General features: G+C 36.2%; 5 protein-coding genes and 1 non-coding gene across 6 annotated transcripts; 4 read left to right on the forward strand and 2 right to left on the reverse strand.

The window, feature by feature from the left end:
• The first annotated feature begins 1,593 nt into the window (after positions 1–1,593).
• LOC116016145 (protein SCARECROW-like) lies at positions 1,594–3,009 on the forward strand. Its single transcript, XM_031256308.1, has one exon. The coding sequence runs from the start codon at positions 1,594–1,596 to the stop codon at positions 3,007–3,009; it is 1,416 nt and encodes a 471-aa protein (XP_031112168.1).
• Positions 3,010–4,366: 1,357 nt separating this feature from the next.
• LOC116016588 (casein kinase 1-like protein 11) lies at positions 4,367–10,208 on the forward strand. The gene is made up of 14 exons (XM_031256923.1): positions 4,367–5,037; positions 5,293–5,333; positions 5,865–5,934; positions 6,890–7,038; positions 7,148–7,243; positions 7,408–7,478; positions 8,084–8,145; positions 8,237–8,300; positions 8,423–8,507; positions 8,683–8,809; positions 8,898–8,971; positions 9,057–9,111; positions 9,267–9,394; positions 9,611–10,208. The coding sequence occupies exons 1-14, from the start codon at positions 4,962–4,964 to the stop codon at positions 9,875–9,877; spliced, it is 1,365 nt and encodes a 454-aa protein (XP_031112783.1). The 5' UTR covers positions 4,367–4,961; the 3' UTR covers positions 9,878–10,208.
• A 485-nt stretch (positions 10,209–10,693) lies between these two features.
• LOC116015287 (60S ribosomal protein L14-2) lies at positions 10,694–12,256 on the reverse strand. Its single transcript, XM_031255327.1, has 5 exons — positions 12,145–12,256; positions 11,947–12,048; positions 11,382–11,511; positions 11,179–11,291; positions 10,694–10,945 (listed from the first exon to the last, which is right to left on the reverse strand). The coding sequence occupies exons 1-5, from the start codon at positions 12,145–12,147 to the stop codon at positions 10,889–10,891; spliced, it is 405 nt and encodes a 134-aa protein (XP_031111187.1). The 5' UTR covers positions 12,148–12,256; the 3' UTR covers positions 10,694–10,888.
• LOC116018036 lies at positions 11,733–11,819 on the reverse strand. Its single transcript, XR_004098071.1, has one exon. It is a non-coding gene; the product is annotated as a small nucleolar RNA SNORD34 (small nucleolar RNA).
• Positions 12,257–17,245: 4,989 nt separating the features above from the next.
• On the forward strand, positions 17,246–21,330 carry LOC116015364 (TBC1 domain family member 15-like). Its single transcript, XM_031255407.1, has 12 exons — positions 17,246–17,576; positions 17,702–17,805; positions 18,234–18,329; positions 18,577–18,680; positions 18,978–19,168; positions 19,685–19,807; positions 19,885–19,973; positions 20,099–20,204; positions 20,347–20,444; positions 20,539–20,784; positions 20,953–21,036; positions 21,115–21,330. Exons 1-12 carry the CDS (start codon positions 17,540–17,542, stop codon positions 21,127–21,129), a joined length of 1,293 nt encoding a protein of 430 aa, XP_031111267.1. The 5' UTR covers positions 17,246–17,539; the 3' UTR covers positions 21,130–21,330.
• Positions 21,331–22,596: 1,266 nt separating this feature from the next.
• On the forward strand, positions 22,597–24,451 carry LOC116017692 (CRIB domain-containing protein RIC7-like). Its single transcript, XM_031258317.1, has 5 exons — positions 22,597–22,823; positions 22,914–23,049; positions 23,280–23,383; positions 23,475–23,571; positions 23,705–24,451. Exons 2-5 carry the CDS (start codon positions 22,989–22,991, stop codon positions 24,148–24,150), a joined length of 708 nt encoding a protein of 235 aa, XP_031114177.1. The 5' UTR covers positions 22,597–22,823; positions 22,914–22,988; the 3' UTR covers positions 24,151–24,451.
• Positions 24,452–25,544: the final 1,093 nt, after the last annotated feature.

The raw sequence follows: 25,544 nt of genomic DNA on the forward strand, positions 1-25,544 counted from the left end.
AAATTTGACTCTTACTTGAGAAATGTTTGTCTCAAAACTCTTTAGCATGACACACTCCTACAAATTAAAGTATCTTACAATTGTATTAGTAGTCCACTCCAACTATCCAGGAATTCATTTAGCAAATAGTTTGAATGGGAAACTGAATATTACACATTTTTAACAAATCAATTCAAAACTAAATTCATTACCCAAAAAAAAAAAATCAAATTTATCTATAGAAAAATCAATAAGTAAATTTGAAATTTGTAGCTGGTGGATTGGATACAAGAGGACTAGTGGTTAGGCCCATTTTTCATTTCTAATCGCTGATGGGAGAAACGTTGCAGCACACCTATAGAAGGTACAACTAGAGGATATGATATTTTTCTAGAGATTGCGCCATCTAGAAGAGCACTTTACTTATTTCCGAAATTAATCAAATTTGTAATTAATAATTTTCTATTTCTATGTTACTTTCCTATTTTAGTCCAACAACTGTATCCCTTCGTGTTGGCAAGTGGCAAGCCAACGTTGTTAAAGTCATAAAACCAACAATAGGTATTTAATTTATCAAATAGATTGATATCAGTAGATATTTAAGTTTCACATATATAGCTAAATCTATAAATATTATTTACTATTTTCTTATAGTTATTATATATATTTTTGTATAATTTGAAGTTAGTCTTACTTCATTTTATTCTTTATTGGCTAATATGTAATGAAATGGATCATTGGTTATTGTATAGGGATGACCAATTTTTTTCTCTTATATATTCCTTTAATTTAACTTTCATCCAATCAATACAAATTATTATGTAACGAAAATAATATATATACTTTCTAAAAGCACATCTCAACATTTGTCCCTCATACATACACTCCAATAGTATGGTCCACTATACTCTTCTATAATCTATAATCTTAGTCTGCTGCATATTATATATTTTGATATTATATTCCTCCAGACCAGGAGACCAAGCATACACATATCTGGTCTATCACGACTTCAACATTGAACAGATAAAAGCAAATCTGTTTTAGTAGAATACGAAAACATCATAATAATTTGACGTGGTTTTGGATATTAGCAGCTTGTTTCATCTACTTGTCTGTGCCATGCCGGCCGCTCCATTCCCAAATAAACAATTCACCCTCAAATTTGTTGCGTTTGTGACGACCTTCTTCTTGGCTATAGCTTTCTGCAGGTTTACCTTCATATATGGCCTGCTGCATTATATTGTTTCATCCCACTAATCCTCCCTCCACTCTCCTTCTGTTCCTCTGATCTTTTTTCAGTGACGAGAAAAATTCACAGTCACTATCCAAATACATTTTAAGTAAATCCATTCACTTGTTATTTTAGTTGTCAATAGACACATAAACCTAACCTACAAAAAAATACATAAACCAGTCTTGTAATCCTTCAAATGACACGTGATCTTGTGACCTTAGGCAGCAAAAGACAGGTAAATCAGTTTTGTGGTCATAGCCAACAAAAGGCACAACCATAAACTAATTTTGTGATCTTAGTCGGCAAAAGATACATAAACCAACATAGTTTGCTTATAGCTAACTGGCTGAAAACAAAGAGTTTTCCTTGGTTTCATGATGAAAGGGGGAGGATTTGAAGTGATTCAACATGAACAGTTGTGGGATCATCATCATCATCATCACCGCTATGGTGATAGTGTGAGTGAAATGGGAATTTCTATTGTTGGTGGTGGTGGTGCGAGCTCTAATGGCGCGGCGGGGGAGCTATCCCAGTGGGTGGAGCATGTCACGCGCCAGCTGATTGAGGACTTGCCGGAAAGTGAAGAAGTTGCAGCGCCGCCGCCGCCGCGCGGCGAGGCGGTTCAGCCTTCTACTACTGCAGGCTGCCAAGAGAGCAAACGGAGCTCCGGCGACGACGACGATGATGGCGGTATGAGGCTAATAAGTCTCCTCTTGGAATGTGCGGTGGCGATTTCCGTCGATAATCTCGGCGAAGCTCACCGGATGCTCCTTGAGCTAACGCAAATGGCGTCCCCGTACGGCGCGTCCTGCGCCGAGCGAGTAGTGGCGTATTTCGCCAACGCCATGGCGAGTAGAGTCATCAATTCATGGCTGGGAATCTGCTCGCCATTGATAAACCTCAAAACTCTCCATTCCTCCTTCCAAATCTTCAACAACGTCTCCCCTTTCATAAAATTCGCTCATTTCACCTCCAACCAGGCCATCCTCGAGGCGGTTCACGCCCACGCGCGCGTCCACATCGTCGATCTCGACATCATGCAGGGCCTCCAATGGCCCGCGCTCTTCCACATCCTCGCCACGCGCGTGGATGGCCCACCTCCGCATCTCAAGATGACCGGGCTCGGAACCTCCATGGACCTCCTAGTCGAGACCGGAAAACACCTCTCGAGCTTCGCTAAGCGCCTCGGATTATCCTTCGAGTTCCACCCGGTCGGGAAAAAGTTCGGAGAGATCGACGATGTCTCCGCGCTGCAAATCCGGCGAGGAGACGCCGTCGCCGTGCACTGGCTCCACCATTCCCTCTACGACGCCACCGGGCCGGACTGGAAAACCATGCGGCTCCTCCGGCAGGTCTCCCCGACCGTGATAACCCTAGTGGAGCAAGAAATCGTGCACGGCGGTTCGTTCCTGGACCGGTTCGTCGGCTCGCTCCATTACTACTCCACCGTGTTCGACTCGCTCGGCGCGCTGCTGCCGAGCGACGACGCGAGCCGGCACACGGTGGAGCACTGCCTTCTCCGGCGGGAGATTAACAATATCCTGGCGATCGGCGGGCCGGCTCGGAGCGGGGAAGACAAGTATAGGCAATGGAGGAGTGAGCTTCTGGGGAATGGGTTTTTGCAAGTGGGAATGAGCAGAAACTCCATAGCTCAAGCTCAGCTCATCCTCAACATGTTCCCTCCCGGTCATGGCTATAGCCTTGTACAAGGAGATGGAACCCTAAGGCTTGGGTGGAAGGAGACCAGCTTGTACACTGCTTCTGCATGGACTTCACCTGCACCAAATTCTTGATAACTTTTATTATATTCACTTTGGGACATAAGTCAACTGGTTTATCACACAAAAAATGTTAATATCTCTAATATATTGGCAACTTCATACAATATAATGCTATGTTCAATTCTTACCAAGAGTACAGAATTAGCCCAATTGTGAATGTACCTATTTACATCTTGTAATTTATCTTTTTTTATTCCGTCCTTAAAATTAAGATAGTTGATTTTACGATTTTAGATAGTCAGGACCCTAAGATATCCACTTTGTAAGGTCAAGAAACAAAAGAATACTGCAAGGAAAGTAATCCGATAACAACAATAGTATTTTTATTGCCTAAAAATAGCTAGAAAAATGAACCTCTTACACTCTCCTGACCTCCAGTGGCATTTATATGTCTATTATACTCGTAAATTGTACTAATCATTACACATGAATTTAAGAGAGTAGTTGACATCATTTAAGCCTAGATCCATTATTGATTTAAAAAAAAATAAAAAAATTAAAGAACTATCTACATTTACTTTGTAACCGCCCTGCCGTGTTTCAAGTCCTTCTAACTACTACTTGGGTTGACTGGGTGAACCATCCAAATAGAACTAGTTGACATCGAGTACAACCTCTCGAGATGGGAGCCCATGCCCAGCCCTCCAACCCATCAATGATAGTTTCTAAACACACTCCGCAGTCGAGACAGTTAAAACATCATGCTTTGAGTTTAAATGACTTTAAGAGAGTAACTAACATCATTTAAGCATCCATTATTGAGGTAAAACCAAAGAACCAATTACATTTACTTTGTAATCGCCATGCCACATTTTGAGTCCTTCCGACTACTTGGAAGATTGGGTGAACCGATCAAGTACAACTAGTTGACATCGAGTACGACCTCTCGAGATGGGAGCTAATGCCCATCCCTCCAACTCATCAATGACAGTTTTTAAACCCACTCAAGTCGAGACAAGTATACTCTCATAATTTAGGTTCATTCTTAAATGATTTTTACTCAATATATACTAAATAACTTTAATTTTTACCTCACGTCACTTTAACTTTTAGAAAAATATACAAGGAGTACTTTACAAAGTTTGTATTGATAACAAACATGTAAGCATGCACAATGTACATTGATTTATTTGATTTCGTCATATAACTAAGCTCAATCAATCTATAATATTTGTCCTCTTTAAATTTCTCTTTCTGCTTTTTCTTGGCTTGTTCCATTTATTGTGATCAAAAAGCCCCATTAACATTGCTACAAATGTGGTTGGTTCCACATCAGATGATGAATTGGTTAATTTGGCATTTCGGATTAGTTGAGTTTGACAGTTTTGAAGCAAATACAAACTAATTAGTTAGTCTACAACATCATCATCGTAGTTCCTACAAAAATTTGACCCAAAAAACAGGAAAGAATTCAAAGAATACTGCGTATCTTTGCCACTTGGTTTCCTTTTTCAGGCGATACTGTACGCAGCACACCCGCACGTATTTCACTCCATCAATTCTCTCTTTCTCCTCAAAGCTCTTACCTTTTTCAGTTCTCCCTCACGCCAGAGTTGTTGGATTGCTTTTATTCCATCTCTCTGTTAAGCAACTGATAGATATATTGTTTTGCGTTGTTGATTCGTAAATTGATTGCCTTTTGATTGATCAAGTAGTACCGGTTGTGCTCGTCAATTCAGGGTTTGGATTTCGATTTTGGCGTTTCGGAATAGATAATCGAAGGATGTAGTTGAACAATACAGCAGCTTTCTCGATCGAAAATCTTAGGTTTCTTTTGGTGATTTTATTTTGGTTTTTGGTTGAGTAGTACAGTTGATCATTGTGTTTCTACCTGTTGGAGTGTTAGAGGATTTGACCGTTCTGTATTTTCACCAATTTTGTAACTCCAAATCCGAGTGGCAATCGGGGTTCTGGGCGTTGAATTTTGTTCTATATACTGTTCGAAACTCGGTTCTTTAATCGCCATGGAAGCTCTTATCGGCGATAAGTTTAAGATGGTGAGGAAGATTGGGAGTGGCTCTTTTGGTGAGCTTTATCTAGGTATGTCCTTCACTGTTGCATTTCTTTTCAGTTTCATTTCATTTGATTTAGCTCAGTAATTGTGCTTCTTTTCATTTACTTCCAGTACCCAAATTATGGTCTTCTACTTCCAGAAACTTTTCATCTTTCTTGCCCACAATTTCCCACCCAGAAACCAACTTAGCTTCCAGCTCTCACAGTTTTCATCTAAATTCATACTATTTTTTTTTTAATTGTTTGTAAATGATTGTGGTGTTTGCTGTTGGTTATCTGTAGGTATCAATGTACAAAGTGGAGAAGAAGTTGCCATCAAGTTGGTAAGCTCCTTTTCTTCTTTTATGTCTTAGCATGAAAGGAGTTGCTGTTAGATTGTGTGTTCATTTCATGATGTCCATGATAAATTGTAGAGATGCACATGTTTTAAATGTTGCTACAATTTCTTTCCAGCAGTTCATGTAAGGCTACACAATTGAATGTTGATGACTGAATCATTGTTCATCTTGGTGTTTTAGCTAAACGCGTGGACTGAAATAGTTTTACTTTGTAAAATTCATTTTCTTGGAGAAAGTGTCTAAATGGTGCAGGACACACCAATATACAGGCGTATCTAAGAAAATGCACTATCGTTTTCTCACGTTGATGGATGATGAACGGGCATTTGTTGTGTTTGTACTTACCTTTTGTACATACAATGTATTTAAGTTGTGTGCTGCTTCTTTATATTTTGTTTGACGGCAAGAACATTTCATGGAGAATGCATAATGCAAGAGTAACGTCTGTTTATTAATGTGGATAAATTGTTTATTTGTTTCCTTTTTTTGAGTTTTTGTTGTTGCTGTGTTTACTAGGAATCAGTCAAGACCAAACACCCACAGCTTCACTATGAATCAAAAATATATTCGCTTCTCCAGGGAGGAAGTATGTTCTCATTGTCTCCTTTTCTTGTTATCTTTGCACTTTCATTATCAACTTTCTTTCGACCTTCTTGGCCACATGCCACTGGTGAAGCAATGTCCAGTTAATATTGCAAATGAGATTCATGCTGATAGTTTACATCTAATGAAGAAAAAATAATACATAAAAAAAAGGGTTTTAATGAAGAATGTAAAATTTGAAATGTTTGTTTAATAATGTTAAAGAGTTAATTCCCAAAATGATCCTCGGACTATGGTCTTTTTTTAAATTGGTCCATTAACTTTTAATTGCACCCAAAGTGGTCCTTCGACTTTTGAATTTTAAGCCAAAATGGTCCTCCGTTAGCTTTGGGGTTAAGTAAGTGTTAAAATGAAGGGTAAAACTGGAAATTCAAGTTTTGCGTTCCAATTTAAAGCAATATGTGATTCCTTTTAGCAGTCTACGCACATATTTCTTAAAATTGGGTTTTTGCTCTCATAAATCTGCAATCAAAATGTGGGATAATCAACTAGAAGGCCAAAAACGTTGATCTTCAACTTCATCCACAAACTCTCCAAGACAAAGATTTCTGGCCTTCTAGTTGATTATCCCAAATTTTGATTGCAGATTTAGGAGAGCAAAAACCTAATTTGAAGAAATATGTGCGCAGGATGTTGAAAGCAGTCACAAATTTCTTTAATTTGGAGTGCAAAACCTGAATTTACAGTTTTACCCTTCATTTTAACACCTACTTAACGCCAAAGCTAACGGAGGACCATTTTGGCTTAAAATTCAAAAGTCGGAGGATCACTTTGGGTGCAATTAAAAGTCAAGGGACCAATTTAAGAAAAGACCATAGTCGGATGACCATTTTGGGAATTAACTCTAATGTTAAATTAGCAGCACATACAAAATTATGAATTGGAAGTTGAAGCTAGATAAGGAGCTGATCTTTTCATTTTTTGATGTTTTGATGTAGCCGGTATTCCCAACCTTAAATGGTTTGGAGTTGACAAGGAATACAATGTTATGGTCATTGATCTTCTTGGTCCTAGTTTGGAAGATCTCTTCAACTACTGCAATAGAAAGTTCTCTCTAAAAACCGTTTTGATGCTTGCTGATCAACTAGTACGTAATATTACCTATATACTCTAGATCTACATCATGACATCTACTTGGTGTCTTGGTTTGTTGCTTATCTATTTTAGGTTACAATTCTATCATGTTTCACGTTCAGATTAATAGAGTTGAATACATGCACTGTAGAGGATTTCTACACCGTGATATAAAGCCAGACAACTTCTTAATGGGCTTAGGTCGCAAAGCAAATCAGGTTTTTTATTTTTCCTACTTTATTTTGAAAAGTTGTGTTTTTGACTCCCTTACTTCCTTACATATGGCTTAGATTTTCTAAATGCAGTAATAAATACTTTGTAAAGATTTTAGCATGTCTTTAGGCTTGATAGCCAGATTTTAACAGTTCAAATTCTTGAGCAGGTTTATGCAATAGACTTTGGCCTTGCTAAAAAGTATAAGGATCTCCAGACTCATAAGCATATACCATACAGGTCTGACGCTATTAACTCTTTAATGCTAATGATCAGAAATTTCAGAATTTGAGTCTAAGCAGACGTTTTGTTGATACTCTAGGAAAAAAAAAACATTTTCTTTGATTAGTGCAATGTTTGAATCAGTCAAGATATATTAATACTTGTATATATCATATATGATATATATATGGGTAGGATTAAATGAGAACATGGTCCTCTTATAAAAAGTGAGGACTTATCTCAACCATCCATAAAGGTTCATCAATGGTTGAGGGTTTTAATAAAAAAACACGGGGTCAATTTTATAATTATTAAAAACTTTTAAGAGCGGAGTTCATTTTATAATTATTGCAAACTTGAAAGTTTAGTAATGGTAAGATACTAAGATCCTAGCCTTTGATTTATTAAGATGGAGGATGTGGATGTGTCCTCACTTTTTATAGGGGAGGTGTTCTCACCTGAACCATCCCCTATATATAGATCATTAGTCATTAAATATTGGCCTCGATGTTTACTATGGGGAAAGGGTATGTATGTTGCTGCTGCACTCTCTTTCTCCATGTTTGGGCAATTTGTCTCGTAACAACATCCTTTGCAATGTTTTTCCCCTTTTCAATATCCAGGGAAAACAAAAATCTGACAGGCACAGCTCGCTATGCTAGTGTCAATACACACCTTGGTGTTGGTGAGTTTACTTCCTAGGCAAGTTGTTTGAGTTTACTAAAAGGTGCATTTATGAATTACTACCGGAATTTCTGTTTTTATTTTCCTGACAGAACAAAGCAGGCGGGATGATTTGGAGTCATTGGGTTATGTACTTATGTACTTCCTCAGAGGAAGGTTGGATTCTGAGAGTTGCTACCTTTTCTTCTTCGTTCTTGTCCGGAGTTCTCCTCCCAATGTATATCTTGATCATATTGACATAACTACAGAGCTTTATGCATTGTTTTTTCTTGCTTCAGCCTTCCTTGGCAGGGATTAAAAGCTGGTACTAAAAAGCAGAAATATGACAAAATCAGTGAGAAGAAGATGTTAACTCCTATAGAGGTACTTCCTATGCCAATGAAAAATGCAATATAGGCGCATATCTAAACTTGTCAATATTTCTGAATTTTGACGGCACCTTTTATTTTGACTCTCAATTGCAACAACGGGTGCTTGATATCTCTGACTTTATGGGCTGGGCTTACTAAATGATTTTACTTGATAATTGTGGAAACAGGTGCTGTGCAAATCATACCCCTCCGAGTTCATTTCATATTTTCACTATTGTCGATCATTGCGCTTTGAAGACAGACCTGACTATTCTTATCTGAAACGGCTTTTCCGCGACTTGTTTATTCGCGAAGGTATGGGGAAAATGTGACTCTGTTCTCTTTTAATAGTCCAACAGACATAAGTTGTGGTGTCTGCATCTTGACCGTCTTATCTCCACAGGTTATCAATTTGACTATGTTTTTGATTGGACAATTTTGAAATATCCTCAGATTGGCTCCAGTTCCAGAGGGCGAGTAGGTGCTCATAAATTTTTTCCTGTAATTGTTGCTTAAATTTGCCTATGTATGTCGGTTTTACTTTGCATTTTCATTTTGCCAGAATCCTATTGGATTAAGTGCTAGGCCATCTGCAGAAGGACCGGGAAAGACAGCAGGTGTTTCTCTTGAAACTCACCAAATGTTATCTCGCCTTTACCAAAATCTAATCATTCGATATTTGACCTTTGCCCATTTCACCAAATACCTGGACCCTTTGTGTGAAATTTTGACCATTGCATGACAAGTGATATTTGATATTTTGATTCTGCAGGTCTAGATATTCGGGACAGGTTTTCTGGTGCTGTTGAAGAATTTTCTAGGAGAAATGCTTCAGGTTCTGGTCGGCATGGTGAACACTCGAGACACAAATCAGATGATGTACCTTTGTCTAAAGATGTGGTAAGCATTTCTTCACTCTCGCCGATGTTTTAATTTATGGGGATAAAAATTTCTGCTATCTTTTGTATGGTAAGAATTCTGTCTTCCATCTTCTCTTTCCTTTATTTAGGTTACCCAAGTTGCTAAACAGTCCTAGCAATGCTTTTATCCTATCAAATGATTTCTAAGTTTATCACGACCACATGTACTAAAAGTGGTTGTAATTATTATCTGCAGCAAGCCAATTCAGAGAAAGGCCAAACTTCCCGAAATGGTAGCTCTTCAAAGAGAGCTGCGATTTCAAACACCCGACCAAGTTCTTCTGCTGAAGCTACTGATGGTCACTCTAGCAGAATAGTGCCGAGCATTGGCCGTTTGTCTTCCACGCAGAAACTCAAACCCGATGGCAAAGTTAAACCATCATCCTTCTTCCGTACTGGACTCTCAAAGAGCACTCGAGATGATGCTTTTCGGAGCTTTGAGTTCCTCTCGTTAAGGAAGTAGATACATTTTAAAGAGAAATACCTCTTTCTCTAAGTTGGTGTTCAGGCCTGCTCAACATGTATCAATGCAAATTTCAAATGTGTCTCTGCTGCAACCGGAGCCTCTTCTGTTGCGTATCAATGTCTCGTTTTGTGGCCATTGCGATGCGCTTAGAAAACTCATCCAAGGAAATAATTTGAGTATAGCATAAGAGCTCTCATGTATTGTTGTAATAAATATTGTTTATGTATCAAAAATGTTGTGTACTTTACCTATAATCTGACAGGACATTAAAGTTGAATGTATCTCACCATGTTTCTTGTTGAATTAAGCACCTTTTCCTAGTGCCAAAGTAAGCTTTTTAATATGTTTCCTTTTCAAATATAATAATGCTTCTGATCTTGAGACCTCTTATAAATAGTTTCACACTGACTAAATACCATACTTTGAAGTAATAAAGATTTGAAATGAAGTTAACTCTCCTCCATATAATCTTTCATGTTTATTATTCATTGGTCACTCTTTCTTCTTTGCTTATTTACTTCAATTAAACCTCTATTAATTAAACTAGACACAAAATGGGACAGAAAGAGTACTTTTTGTGCATTTTATGCAACTTTCAGACCAAAACACTTATATAGCTTACAAATAGCTTTGCCTGTTTGCAAAGGCAAATGTTTACACAAATTAGTCATGTAATGACAAAAAGCAAGAACTGAGTGTCCAGCTGCCATAGGTGCATATGGGTGACAATTCAATCATCAATCATTATAGAGATATATCAAATTGCTGCATACTACACCATTCACATTGCTGGAGTATATCAACCAAACCAAATGCCAAACAAACATAATTTTATAGTGCCTGATAATATTTCAACAATCAACATAAGATCCACTGCAAAAAGGTTCCAAAAATGCATATGATAAATGATATGACAAAATTGTGTCTTTCTCGGTACAAGAGAAGCATAAACTAAAGAGACAATCCTTGATATAAGGCAGAAGACCTAATATTCTAAGAAAATGGATTTTAGGCTGTGCTCTCCTTCTTAAGCTTTGCAAGCTCCTGTCTCACAATTCCAGCCTTCTGCAGATATTGAATAAAAAACATGTCAGTTTGTTGACGGAGAGACAAAAATAGTCGCATTTTACTCTAACTAGGACAAAAAATAAAAATAAAACAACCCCAATATTTTATGCAAAAGCATGGAAAAGGTGAGCAGCAGAAAACATATGAACTCAATTTGATCAATGAAATTAAGATTTCGTTGAACAGAGTAGGTAAGATGATTCATTAAATACATAACAATCTATACAAACCTTGATTTTTGCCAACATGATCTTGAACCTGTCAAAATCATTTAGAGAAGCCCTCCTCTTCTGCACAATCAACTTCCTGCCCCAGGAGCTGTTCTCCCACTTGTTCTTGACATCTGACAGCAAATAGAACATAGAACATAGAACATAAATTAAATAACAATAATGGAAAGGAATAGACCCATAGTTTAAGAACATGGGCCCACCAGCAGCCTCCATGGCAGCAATCAAAGTCTTCTTCTTTGGGACCCTTTTTATGTCAATTGTTATATCTGTGAGTGTAAGCCTCTTGAAGTTCATTTGGCTCCGCACCATGTCAGGGGCATCAACAAGTGCCTATTAATTTGAAAAATGAACAAAACAACTTAAACTCCGAACAAACAAATGGAAAGATATGTATATAGAATTATCAGCACCCTAATAAAGCTACACTACCTATAGCACATATAGGCCAGGTAAAGATCAATACAATACAATAATTGATTACAAAATGCTATGCCCAAATCTATCAGTGATTCTAAAATCCCAGTGAAGAACATATAATATCATATATTAGACATGGCCTCAGATCATATACACATCTCTGTCATGTAAATATGATCAGACAATGTAGGCAAATATATATTTTCCCATCACAGGCCAAACTATAAATATACTTGCTTTTCAGCTAAAATCAACAGAAACACGAAATGAAATTAAGCCTATTACACCAATACTTTGCAAAGAAAATTCAGGCAAAGACGGAAGATATATCAAAACAAATAAGATTACCCTGTTCTGATCAATAACATCGACGATGACGACGAGCTTTCCATAGTCCTTTCCGTAGTTGACGAGAGCGACCCTTCCAATTTCAACGTACCTCTTGAACGGCTGCAAAATAGTATAAGAACGAAGATATAATCCAATGACACCAATATCAGAATTGCACACAGAAATAACTAATAGATAACTTCAGTAAAGACTCACCATTTTCGTCTACTGGAATGAGCAGGAGCGCCGGTTTATGCAGAGCGAGCTATCCCCGGTGTAAAATGCGGAGTTTTAGGGTTTGGATGGGAGGGTAGCGCTAGGGTTTTGCGGTGCTTCTTTGCACTTATATATACACTGAATCTGGGCCGAGCTGTTACCAACAATCCAAGATAATTCATCACTGGCCCGTTAGAATTTTAGATTCTACTATGTTTTGGTCCACTCATATTTATATCGTGGACTCTAGGTCAATACACCAAATTTGAGGTCATAATGTACAAAATTCATGTTCTCATAATAATACACATAAACATGATATAATGAACATGAATTAAACATTTAACATAATGCACAAAATTCATGTTCATAATACACATACACATAACACGGTATAATGAACATAAATTAAACACTTAACATAATACACATAATTCATACTCATAATGCACATATTTCATGTTCATTGTATCATGTTTATGTGTATGTGTATTATGAATATGAATTCTGTAGAATATGAAGTCAAATTCGGTATACTGTATCAAGGTATATAACGATTGTTCGTTATTCATTTATTATTGTATGCATTATGGTGATGTGAATCATAAATTTAAAAAATACGGAGTATATATATATTATTTGAGTACTCAACATATATTGTTTTGTATAATATCAAATAATGTATATTATTTGAATAATAAAAGTATTATTTTATACAATATACATTCAGTGTACAAATAATATACTTTGAGTACACTTGCTTATCTAACACTTTATAATGTGGACCATGGTCTATGGTATAATAAATGTTTGTTATTAACTAAACTGTTAAGCCGTTAATAAACCATAAAATTAGACCATCAAATCTTGTTATCTTTTAAAACATTCATGATTCTTTACAAAGTAGTATATGTTCTATAAAATATCAAATATTTAGATATGTGTCATGTTAAAATAGCTATAGGTCATACTTTAGTATCGAAAGATGTAATGAAGTAGATGGAACGTAATTTTATTATAAAGTCATAAATTCAATTATTTGAGAACACACTTTCAGTCAAACTTGTAATTTGTAAATACAGTCTTTCTAGTGTTATTTACATTTTTTGTGTGCTTTTCGAACGATTATACATGAATAATGTTTATTGTATTTATTGTACAATTTTCAAGTTATCGTACATAAATAAAAAATTGTAAAGTACAAAATATTGAGTCACTATGAATATTTTTCATCAGAGTAGCACTTGTGAGATACTGTGTCATGTGTCTTAATCTGTGAAATATATCGGATATTTAATTAATAGGTCAGATATTTGACCTCATTAATTAAAAACTCAACATGTTGACATATTGAGATCCGTGAGACAATATAACACAAGTTTTTGTATTTTCATCAAAGTGAATTAAATGTTGTGAACATAATAACTTGATGTATTCAGATTCACCTTATATAGGGTGAAGAGAAGGGGTACTTATATACTCAATCCTTCTTCCTTCTATATAATAAAGTCATATCACCATAGCCAATCACATTGCAGCATTTCCCGCCCATAAAAAACGGCGCCGTTTTGGTCACCTACATCTGTACACACATTTTAATATAAATGTATTGCTTTATATTCATTTCGTTCACACTAGGCCTGAATCAAATATTTATGTCTTTTGCATAGCTCGATGCACTAAATGATTCATTGCAATTACCGTTAACAAAATCCACAAAACGAGGAGGGGATAAAGTTATTGATTATTACTTGGGTATTGATCCATAATAAATATAATTCTTTATCCTTTCAAAATTAGTTGCTTATCTCTATCTCAGAGAATAATATATCTATAGATATGTATACATCTCTACATGTATATATATCCACCCTACCCCTATTGAGGACGTTTACAATTCCGTAGCAAAGTTAATGATTCATTCATTAATGCTGGAAGCCTTTACCAATGTAAAGGCTCCTTATATACCCAGATACCTGAGATAGGTGTAAAGGCTCCTTATATACCCAGATACCTGAGATAGGTATCACCAGTACGGTACACATCATCCCAGCAAGTCTCTCTCTCATTTTCTCTTCTGCTTTCTCTGATCTTCTCTTCTGCTTTCTCTGATCTGCATTCTTTTCTTATCCTTTGCTGTCCAAATGTCTCAGCTTCACGTCCTTGCAAGTAACATATGCCCTGATTACACGTCTAAAGCTATTAGACTACGGTTAGTAAGGACATATATTGTTAGCGAAGAAAGAAACACTGATGTAATCAAAAGTCAAGAATGTCTATTTCACGACTGTGAGGTCAGTTTATTATAATGCATTCACATCTATTTGTTTCTATCCACTGCAATGTTTTTTTTTAGTGTTTATGTACTAATGATTAGTAATATTTTTTTTTTTTTGAAAAAATGATTAGTAATATTTGATACAACTGTTTTTAAAATATTAAAATAAATGTTTGATATAGTCACTTACCCAATAAATCTTCATCTGCATTGCATTTGATAGGGTGATTCTGTGCCTAAACTTTGTTTTATTCAATCAAAGTTCGTATTATCTGCAAAATATGTAATACTGGACTTACAGTATATAAAGCATTATGTATGATTCACATATTTGTAAATGCATTAGGTATGATTCACTCATTGTTTCAATGCAAAGTTAACCAACCTGTAGGTATTCGTTCATAAAATATGCATTTCCTCTTATCTGCATTCTTTCATATATATATACTTTGCCTACTGGAATGCTAATTTACAAACTGATTGTCTTTTTTTTTTTTTTGTTATGTAATGCAAATACATTAGCTATACATACCAAGTTTGAAAGTAAAACTACAGTTACTAAAATAAAACTACAGTTACAAATACATTAGTAAGTGTTCTACCTATAAGTTCATTGTGGTAAAACCACAGATTTGTAGACTGGAGAACTATTAAAATACTAAAACTGTTGGTAAATTGCAGGGTTTTATGTGTTGAAGCTTACCAAGTCTGACAATGACAAAAATGGGAGATGCCACTGATTGCTCTGTCAAGAGATGTTTGCTAGATGAATTCTTAACTATCAAGGCCCAAGGGTTTCAAAAAAGTCAAAGAGACCTCCGTGAAACTGAAAAAAGATTTTACTTTATTGTGTTGTGAGGTCTAATGAGAGTTACACTGTTCTGGCCTGTAAATGCATAACTTTTAAATGTATGGCTTGGCATTTTTGCTTCATGTTGCTGAGTGCATGGGCTACTGTTTTCATTGTATGTTTTATGTGGTTCTGTGGGAACTAAACATATGTAGAACATTTTATTGGAATGTCTTAGGCCTTAATTGAAGGTTGTAAGTGTCGGTTGTTTATAATCCAGTGTCCTATATTTTAACTAAACATATGTAGAACAGTTTATTGGAATGTCTTATGCCTTAATTGAAGGCTGTAAGTGTCGGTTGTTTAATATGATTTCGTCTAACAAATGAATCCTATCACTGACTGTACAAAGAATTAATAAAAATTTGCAGAAAATCTTATTATCACCTGCAGAGACTATGAACAATGGTTAGAACATACATGCAACATATTATGAACTCAGTAAAGTAACACAGTTTGATACTTTAATTCCAAATGAAAAAACAAACATCCAAATGAAAAAACAAACATCCAAATGAAAAAACAAACATGTTCGAAATAATCTGTATGTACTGGGAAAATTCAGTTCAGTGGATTCAAATGGAAAAATATGTACTGTAAATTCAACTATGACAGATAATGGTTTTATTTTGAAAAAATCTAAACATATGGGATGCATGCAACATATGGTCCAAAGTTAATAATATTATATAAATATTTAATATATATTCACATTAACATTAGTAGTATATAAAATTAGTTAATTCATTTATATTAGGAGTTTAATGGTCCAGAATTATATTAACGTTATTAATAATAAAATTTGAAAAGTTGTATACTAAAGTATTTCAATATTAGTAGGATATTAGTAATATTAAGTAATTGGTATGCAATCAACAGTATTATAAAATAAAGAACAATGTTCAAAATATTAGGACAATTTATTATTGCTATATTAGGAGTTTTATATAATTATTGTATAATTATTGTTTGAACATATTTTCTTATACCATTGACTTACTTGGGGTGAGATGTAATATTGTTAGATATAACAATTAGCTTTATTTGAGACGTGAATAATTAATTCTCATTGAACCATATTAGAAAAATTATGTTTTGATTGAAATTAAGAAATTGCTTAATACATAGAACAAGTCATCATTAGATGATTATTCACCTATGCCAGTACCGAATGGAAGTAATGCATGCATGTCGAGTAATTGAAGGAGAATGCAATGATTCAGAAATTGCTTGAGAGAAGTGGGAGCACAATAGAGAGAAGGCAAAAGGTCGGACAATGCTTTTTAGGATCATTAGAAGAAAATATTTTATATATAATTTTATTGGGTTCGGGTTATGGGTTGCATTACTAGGTTAGTACTGCGCCAAATTATATAGAAAAAGAAAAATAAAGCTTGGCCAAGAATTTGTTATATTAAGTAGTATATTTGTTTATTAAATATTTTAAAATAACATTTATATTGATTTATTTTATATAAATCTGTAATTTCTATTTATTAGTTAAGTTTTTTCTAAATTGAAAAGTAATATGAATTAGATTCATGTATTTTTTACACTGTTTTTAACATTATTGTATGAACTTTCTTGAATTAAATTCATATAATTGTTATACTATATTTAGTATTTTGTTGTATTGCACTTGGGTTTGTTTTTAGAAAGTCTACCTTTAATGATGGTCAAATATACACATCACTTTGAAGCTAAGTAATTCAAGAGGATTAAAAGTTTTGATTTGTGGGGATAATAGACAATCTGTGAGTACACTAAAAATGTTGTATACAAAAAACAAAAATCAATAATGTGTAATACAATTTCAACGTTAAAATGTTATTAAATAATTTACACTATACAAATTTTCTTATTATTTTTATTATTATGTTATATTGTTTAATTATATTATTATTATCTATGGCCGTGCATCGCACGGGTGCAAATACTAGTATATCAAAACAGCAATAAACATACTCTCCGTAATCTGTTACGGAGGAGTTACGGTCTTGACACAAATCGAATCGGAGCAACGATGTGATCTCATCACATTACGTCATCGGAAGAGTAGAGCGTAAGCTTTACCACCATCATTTCAAAACCCCTACCAAATACCAATACATTCCTTTTGTCATTCTGCAAAACTTGCATCGATTTCCGAAGCCACTCAAATCCCTGCTATCACCGTCGTGGGAACTGGGAAACGTCGCGATCTTTTGATAATTTGAAGAAAGCATCAAATCAAAGATTAATATATTTCAATCAATTTATCAATTCGGATGGGAAACTCTTCCTCCGGTGCCTCCTATGGCTGCGGTGGGTTCACTGCCTTTCAATGACTGAATCTTTATTATTTTTTTCACATCCCATTTTATAGTATTGTTGAATTTTGAAATGTGGATGATATATTAATTGAGGATTTTTTTTTTTGGGAGTGGCAGTGAGTTGTGTTGGGAGGAATTCGTGGTATGAGGATTTGGATTCATATTTCCCTATTAGACCAGAATGCCAGGCTGATGTTCCCAAGACCCGCTTCAAAACAAGGGTCTGTTGATCTTGCCATGTTTATTACATTTCATTTCATTTGGACATTTTCTTTGTTTATATAATTGTTTTTAATGTTGTGTATGAGTGTTAAGTTAATTGGATGCAGTGATCATTGAAGAAAGTTTCTTATTTATTAGTATTTATTAGGTCTTTTGGCTTCTTAAATTCTGTTCTATGCCCTATCAGTTTTGTTATCAGAAAGCAGGAAAATCTTTTTTGATTGTAGTTTATACTTGGCAAAGCTGTTTTCTAGAAGTGAATGCATCTTGAACTGAAGCATTGAAGTTTGCCTTGTCATTTGTTTAAGATATTGGTTTTTTTTTTTTCCGTTCGTTTCTAATGCCATTCCTATCCTATTGTATTCATTGTTGTTGTTATGTGTCTTTTACAGTTCCAATTCACGCTTGTTTATGCTATTTATAACAGGCAGGGAAAACCCTTAGTCAGAGAAGATGGAATGCTGCATTCTCTCTAGATGGCCAATTGGATATAGCGGCTGTTCTTAGAAGGATCCAACGAGGGGTAGAGTCATTGTTAGCAGTTATTTAATCCTTTAAAAAAAAATTGTTTAGCTAATGAATTTGACTATGAATTTGAGCAGTTTAGATCATGTACTTAAGAGCTAGATTGGCACATTCATGCTTGCAAAGTTTCTTTTAAATGCAGTTGGAGCAACCATTTCTTTTGTAACCATTCTTCACAGGTTTGTCCATCATTAAGTATTCTGAACAGGCATTGATCAGTTTTGTTTATTTCTTTTACATGCTAGGGTATTCATCCTTCAATCAAAGCAGCAGTATGGGAATTCTTGTTGGGTTGTTTTGATCCTAGTAGCACATTTGAGGAGCGAAATGAACTCAAGCAGCAGAGGAGGTAAAATGAATTCATTTCAGCTTATTTTGAACAGTATGATACCAGACCACCAGTAACAAAATGTCAAAATCACTCCTAAACTGGTTGGTTGGATGGATTATGGATAAGCAGCTACTTTCTACTTCTGAACTTATGATTTCTCTACCAGAGCCTATGATTCAGTATCTAAGTATATGATTTCTCAACTTATGGTGTCTTGCTTCTTTTATTTCTCACAATGTTATGCATAATTTTATTCGCTTGTCTATCCATTTTATTTTTGAAGTAGACTAAATATCTTAAAACGTGACTCTCTAGGGAGAAGTATGCTGCATGGAAGGCTGAATGTCAGAAGATAGAACCAACCGTTGGTAGTGGAAGATTAATGACATCAATCACTGATAATGGCCAAAACTTAGAAAACATTACAGTTCCAGGTTTCTCACAAGGCAATAATGATTCTTTTGACAAGACACTGATCCAATGGAAGCTGAGCTTAAGCCAAATTGGTTTGTATTTGCTCACATTTATTATATTTGGTGGTGTTCCAAAATATTGTCCATCTCCAGAGTTTATGCATATTCATATGAATACTTTGTTCTCTTAATAACTCGAGATGCAGTTTGAGCTTTACTATTCCCCCTCGCCCTCTGCCCCGGTGAAACCTAGAACCTAATCTCCATTGAACATGAACCCAAGCACTTTTATCTTAGTATAATTTCAATATTGGAAGTTGAGTCTCTCTGATACCTCGGTGACAAGCTCCATTTTTAACTACAAGCCTCCCCAGGGAGTTCATGCAGGCAATTCATTTATCACTTATTGACAAGTTAGAATAATAATAAAAAGAAAAAAGTATTTGCTTCTATGATTTCCATTGGTGTTTTACTCAATCACCTTACTGTTAATGGGTTTGAACCTATGTAATTGGTCCTTATAAGTTATATATATAAGAGGGTCATAATCTTTAAGTGTATATCCTGTTGATTGACAAAGTCAGTTTGAAGATACATATTGTACTACAGGTCTGGACGTTCTTCGCACAGACCGTAGTCTCGTTTTTTATGAGAATGAAGCTAACCGAGCAAAACTATGGGATATCCTCGCCGTCTATGCCTGGGTGGACAAAGATATTAGCTATGTTCAAGGTAGAATATTAATATCAAAACATACACTCTTAAACGTATATTTATGCAAGGTTTTCATAGCTTTTCTCTTTGATCAGGAATGAGTGATATATGCTCTCCCATGGCAATTCTTTTTGAAAACGAAGCAGATGCATTCTGGTGCTTTGAGCATGCAATGCGGAGACTGGTATCTTATCGTCATTTCCTCTAGTGTTTTATTATGATCTTTGTATCTTGTGTAAGCTCTCTTCTTATAGCACTTATGTTTTTCGTTTCCTGGATACTGAGTCCTACCCATGTTTATTTGAACAGCGAGAAAATTTCATGTGCACTGCAAATTCAGTGGGAGTGCAAGCTCAACTGAATACCCTTTCACAAATTGTTAAAACCATTGACCCAAAGCTTCATCGTCACCTTGGTATGGGTTGCTAATCCCAGTATGTAACTATCAATATGAAATGGATTGTAGAGTGCAAAATCTTGTGCACGTTAAAACAGGCCATTTGGAAGGGGTATCTCTTTCCTCCCTCTCTTTCTCAGGCTCTAAGTTTGTTTGACAGAGGAATTGGATGGCGGAGAGTATCTATTCGCCTTTCGTATGCTGATGGTTCTCTTCCGCAGAGAGTTATCTTTCGTTGATTCACTGTATCTTTGGGAGGTGCGAATGCTACTATACTCTCTTTATATTTGGTTAGGAAGCATAAATCTGTGTAGTGGGATATGATCATTTTTATTTAGCCGCTAATTCTCAGGTGATGTGGGCAATGGAATATAATCCTCATATATATTCATCATATGTGGAGTCCCATCACACGACCGAAAATGTCAAGTTAAGCAACAAGGAGCTAAAGCAGTACGGTAAATTTGAGAGGAAATATGCGAAAACTGGTTGGACAGACCACAGAAACGCTCTTGCTGTTTTCCTTGTTGCTGCTGTCCTCGAGACTAAGCAGAAGCGGCTTATGAAGGAGGCTAGGGGCCTAGATGACATTGTCAATGTACTCTCTCTCTATCTATCTCGACTTATGTATACATACATACACACATGTCCATACACACATATATGATATATGCACACTTGCATATTATAGATTTCTAATTCCTGTCGTCTTTTACATGCATGTTCTACCATACCTGCAACTTCCCCTAATTTGGTCGAGCTTCAGATCATGGGTGAAGTAACTGGGAACTTGGATGCAAAGAAAGCGTTAGACGGGGCACTGAAAGTTCACGAGAAATATTTGAACAAGGCGAGTTTTATTGCACTGATAGTATACTGTTAGTCTTTTCTGCCCCACTTATATCTTATGGCATACTGTTTTTTGCAGGTCAAAAATCAATAATTTTTTCAGACAGGTCACAGCAAGTTTGGTTGTTCACTGATATGTTGTGTTGATTCTTTAACTCTTACATTATTATTATTATTATTTTATTCAAAGATTTTTGTTGTAGAATGTGATGTGAGAAATCCATTCATACACTTTGTATTACAAATATATGATGATATATGCAATGCCTTGGAAGGTTGTCTTTTTCCTTCTCCATTTTCTTTGTGGACATTTCCAAATTTGGTTAAATAATATCAAATTAAGTTCAAAATAATCATAATTTGATAATCGGCATTTCAATTGTTGTCTATTGTTAAAAAGATCAAACGTTAATCATTGTCTATTGTTAAAAAGATCAAACTTTAATCATTGTTTATTGTCAAAAGATCAAACACTAATCAATAGGTCATTTAGAATCCACAAATCAATTAAATTGCACATCATTATCTAATTTACAAGACATCTAGAATTCACAAATTAACCAAAGTGGTGCAACCATGAATGACTCCGATAATATACACTGATCAACTCTCCTTGACAATATAATCATGCACAAATCCACCAACACTATCATTACCTTTTCTGAACACTCTACACACAAAAAGTTTTTATCACATCTGCTCAATTTTTTGTACTTTGGGTCTCCTAATAACCCTTCATGTCTTCAGTGGGAATCGTTCCCCCACTTGTCTTCCCACACTCCGTTGGTATTGACTTTTAATATTTAAGTGCATTAGCTTGCTCCATCCTTCTAAACTCCAATAAACTCTTCTTTTTGAAAAGCAAAGAGAACAATATATATTAAAGCTCATCAAAAAAAATTGGGGGAACACTGTCCCAGTACAAACATTCAGTCTGGGATCCAACAACTCTAGCCATCTCATGAACAAATTAGTTCCTAGAACGTGGAATAAAAACAAACGAGATAGACAAAAACAAACTACTAATAGATCAGATAAACAATTGAAAATAATACTACCATGGTAGGATCTATTGGCTTCCCTCCTACATAGGGCATGAACCAAATTTAGACAATCAGACTAGACGCATACTTCTTGAACATCACGAGCCTTCAACCAAGACAAGGCATCCTTACATGCCATGGCCTCAATCAACAGGGGGCCTTGCAAACAATGTAACCTTCATGGACAAAAAATAAAAATAGACAATACTCTTTTGTTTGAGCCTGTCACATGAATCTTTATAGTATGATTAATCTCTCTGGTGATTTGCAAGTTACTACACAACAACAGAGTTTACATAGTACATACCATTGAGCAATTAAAAAAATAATTTTTTATTATTATATTTTATTTATATATCGGACATTTTTATAAGCTTGTTAGGTAAAGTCCTACCATGTGGGACATGGAACAAGACAGCCCCCTGATATTGAGCATCGTGGCAGACTACCCGCTTTCATGGCGACGGATAACCTCGTACGACCAAATTCCATTTCATAATAATGCCTCTCCTATTTATTTATCGAAACTCCTAAATTATCGATGAGCTTCAGGTTTGGATTAACGGGCATCAGCACCCAACAATCCATCGCCATTGAATTAAGGAAGCATCAGCTTTAACATCATTTTCCTTCCCAGAAGAGTCAACCTGGAGATTCCAGTCAACTTTTTTTTCTGTCCATAATCTTCCGTACAAAACCCAATCAGATTCTCAGTTTCAATAACCCCCCAATTTCTTTAGCGAAGGTTTGTGGTTTAAATTTAAAGATTCCGTTTTTTATGCTTCGCTGCATTTAATGTTTTATGATGTTCTTATCCCTGTCGGAAACTTTCCAGATAGGATATTAAGAGAAAGCTGGGGAAAAGTATATGATTTCCACTCGGATTATTGTTCATTAGAGGTGAAGGACGATGAGCACAAAGGTGAAAGGCCTCATCAAGGGCATCAAGTACATATCCCATCAGATATTTGGTGAGTTATATGACCCGTCTTACAACCAAAAGCCAAAAACATGTATAGTTTGTTTCGTTTCGATTAAAAAAGTTAGCATATGCTCAATATGTTTCGTCAAGATCCCAAAATATGTGTTGTCAAAGAATGATTTTGTTTCAACTAAAAATTTACATATGTTTCATTTCGAGATTAAAAAAAAAACCTAAATATTTATTGTTTAAATTAAAAATTTGAATCTGATAATGCAGATGAAGAAAAAGAATCAGAAATACAGATTGGGTTTCCTACAGATGTAAAGCATGTGGCTCATATAGGGTGGGATGGACCGTCTGCTGTGGATAATCCTACCTGGGTACGATGAAATTTTTTGATTTGGTTAAGAAAATTTGTGTTTTGTGTCTTGTTTTTTGAGGCAATATAATGTTGAATGGAGGAATGTGCAGATGAATGAATTCAAAGGATCTGGAGCGTTGAAGTCTGCGCCGTTAGGCCCTCCGACGGACTCCAAAGAGAACCCAGAGATCAAATGGGTGTCTGAAGGTTTGATTACGCCAAGAAATTGTCGTTTGAGGATTTTTTTTTTGATTATGTTAAGGATTCTGTTCGTTTAAACATTTTGATTTTGTTTAAGAATTGTGTAACGTTTTTCCATTTGGAAAACAATTAATGATAGATTCGAAAGGACGACGTGCGCCGAAGTCGGAGAGCAGAGACGCCGGTGTGGAAGGATCATCGAAACCCAGGCGCCATTCTGTCGCCAACGACAGTACCGCCGCCGCCGCCGCCGCCGCAGGCGGCGGCGGTGGAGATTCCCCAAAATCCTCCAAGCCGCGGCAGACGAGGCGGAGCAAGGCCTCTTCCGACGGCGCCAAAATCAAGGACCCCGCCGCCGCCGCCGACGGCGGCCCGGACGTTCCGAAGAAGTCCCGGCGAAAGAAGTCCAGGGATTTCAACGCCGACGGCTCCATCCGGTCCACACGAACATCCAAAAGCTCCGGCACCGCCGCCGGCGCGTCAACACCAGACGCAGCCGCCGATCAATCCTCACAGGATTCAACCAACGCCAACCCCCCTTCATCAAAGACTCAGGAAGACGGCGAAAACCCCGTGCTTTTTTGAGCCAAACCCCATAATCCCCACCGATCCTATTCTTCAAATTTTCCCCTGACTAAACTCAACATTTGTAAACATCTTAAGACCACGATTCATGTTATTTATGTAAAAGAATTACTGTTTCCCTTTCTTGTACTGTCTGTAACTTCATCATCTCCATTACTTCCCAGAAACCATATTATTATAAAGCTTTTATAGTTGATCATCACTGTACCTGAAAATGAACAAAACAGAGTTCTCTGCACTCAAGCATTCATATGTATACACTTATCATTACATTAATTACCCAAACAATTCCAAAAATGTCCTATCAACATGTCATAGAATTGAAGTGTTCTTGTAAAGGTGATTAGGAATTTTTCTAAAGACGTTTTTGGAAGGTTTCTTAAGGACCAGGGTAATGGGTGCACGGGAGTCGCACGAAAGATATAGAAATAAGAAAAAAAACCAGATTAAGACTACGGGGGAGTTGGAAAGAGGGGCAGATTTGGGAGTATAACGTCTAAGTACATAATTTGAGGTTTTTCAAACTGCCACTGACTTTAGTAGATCTTAGCCCTTCATCCACGCAGGGGGGAGGGTTGCCGTGTAATTTCAACTTCTCACCGACCCTGAGGGCAAATTTGACAGAAAATGAGATTTTTCCGCTCAGATTATTGTTTTCCAAATTTAGCTCGTTCACAAACTCTAATGCGCCGAACTCCCCGGAACTGTTCCTTCCAAATAGTTGTTGTCCAACCCAAAATAACACACATTTCTCAAATGTACCCCATGAAAACTGGAATATTCCCAACGAGTCCCATCCTTGATAATCCTATTCCCTGAAGACCTCTCATGTTTTCTCATATTTTCGGAATTCCCCCTCCCAACTTATTCCCGCTCAGATATACCTCTTTCAGTTTCGGCATCGTCGGGATGAACGCCGAAAACTTCAGCGAGTTTAAGAAACCGAGAGTTTCCTATTGGTGGTCTATCGAGTGATAAGGCGGTTCGGCCGACCTAAGAGCCGTGGTCGAGGTAAAGAAGGCGGCGTGAGGAAGGCAATTACGAGGTTTCCTAAATGCGTTTTTGGAAGGTTTCTTAAGGACCAGGGTAGTGGGTGCACGAAAGTCGCACGAAGGATATGGAAATAAGATCAAAACATATTAAGACTGCGGAGGAGTTGGAAAGAGGGGTAGATTTAGGAGTATAATGTCTGGTACATAATTTGAGGTTCCCCAAACTGCCAATGACTTTAGCCGATCTTAGCCCTTTATCCACGCAGAGCAGAGGGTTTCCGTGTAATTTCAAATTCTCACTGACCTTGAGGACAAATTCGGCAGAAAATAGGACTTTCCCGCTCAGATTATTGTTCTCCAAATTTAGCTCGTTCACAAACTCCAATGCGCCGAACTCCGCAG

This window comes from Ipomoea triloba, chromosome 4 (assembly GCF_003576645.1).
Source record: "Ipomoea triloba cultivar NCNSP0323 chromosome 4, ASM357664v1".
Lineage (NCBI taxonomy): Eukaryota > Viridiplantae > Streptophyta > Magnoliopsida > Solanales > Convolvulaceae > Ipomoea > Ipomoea triloba.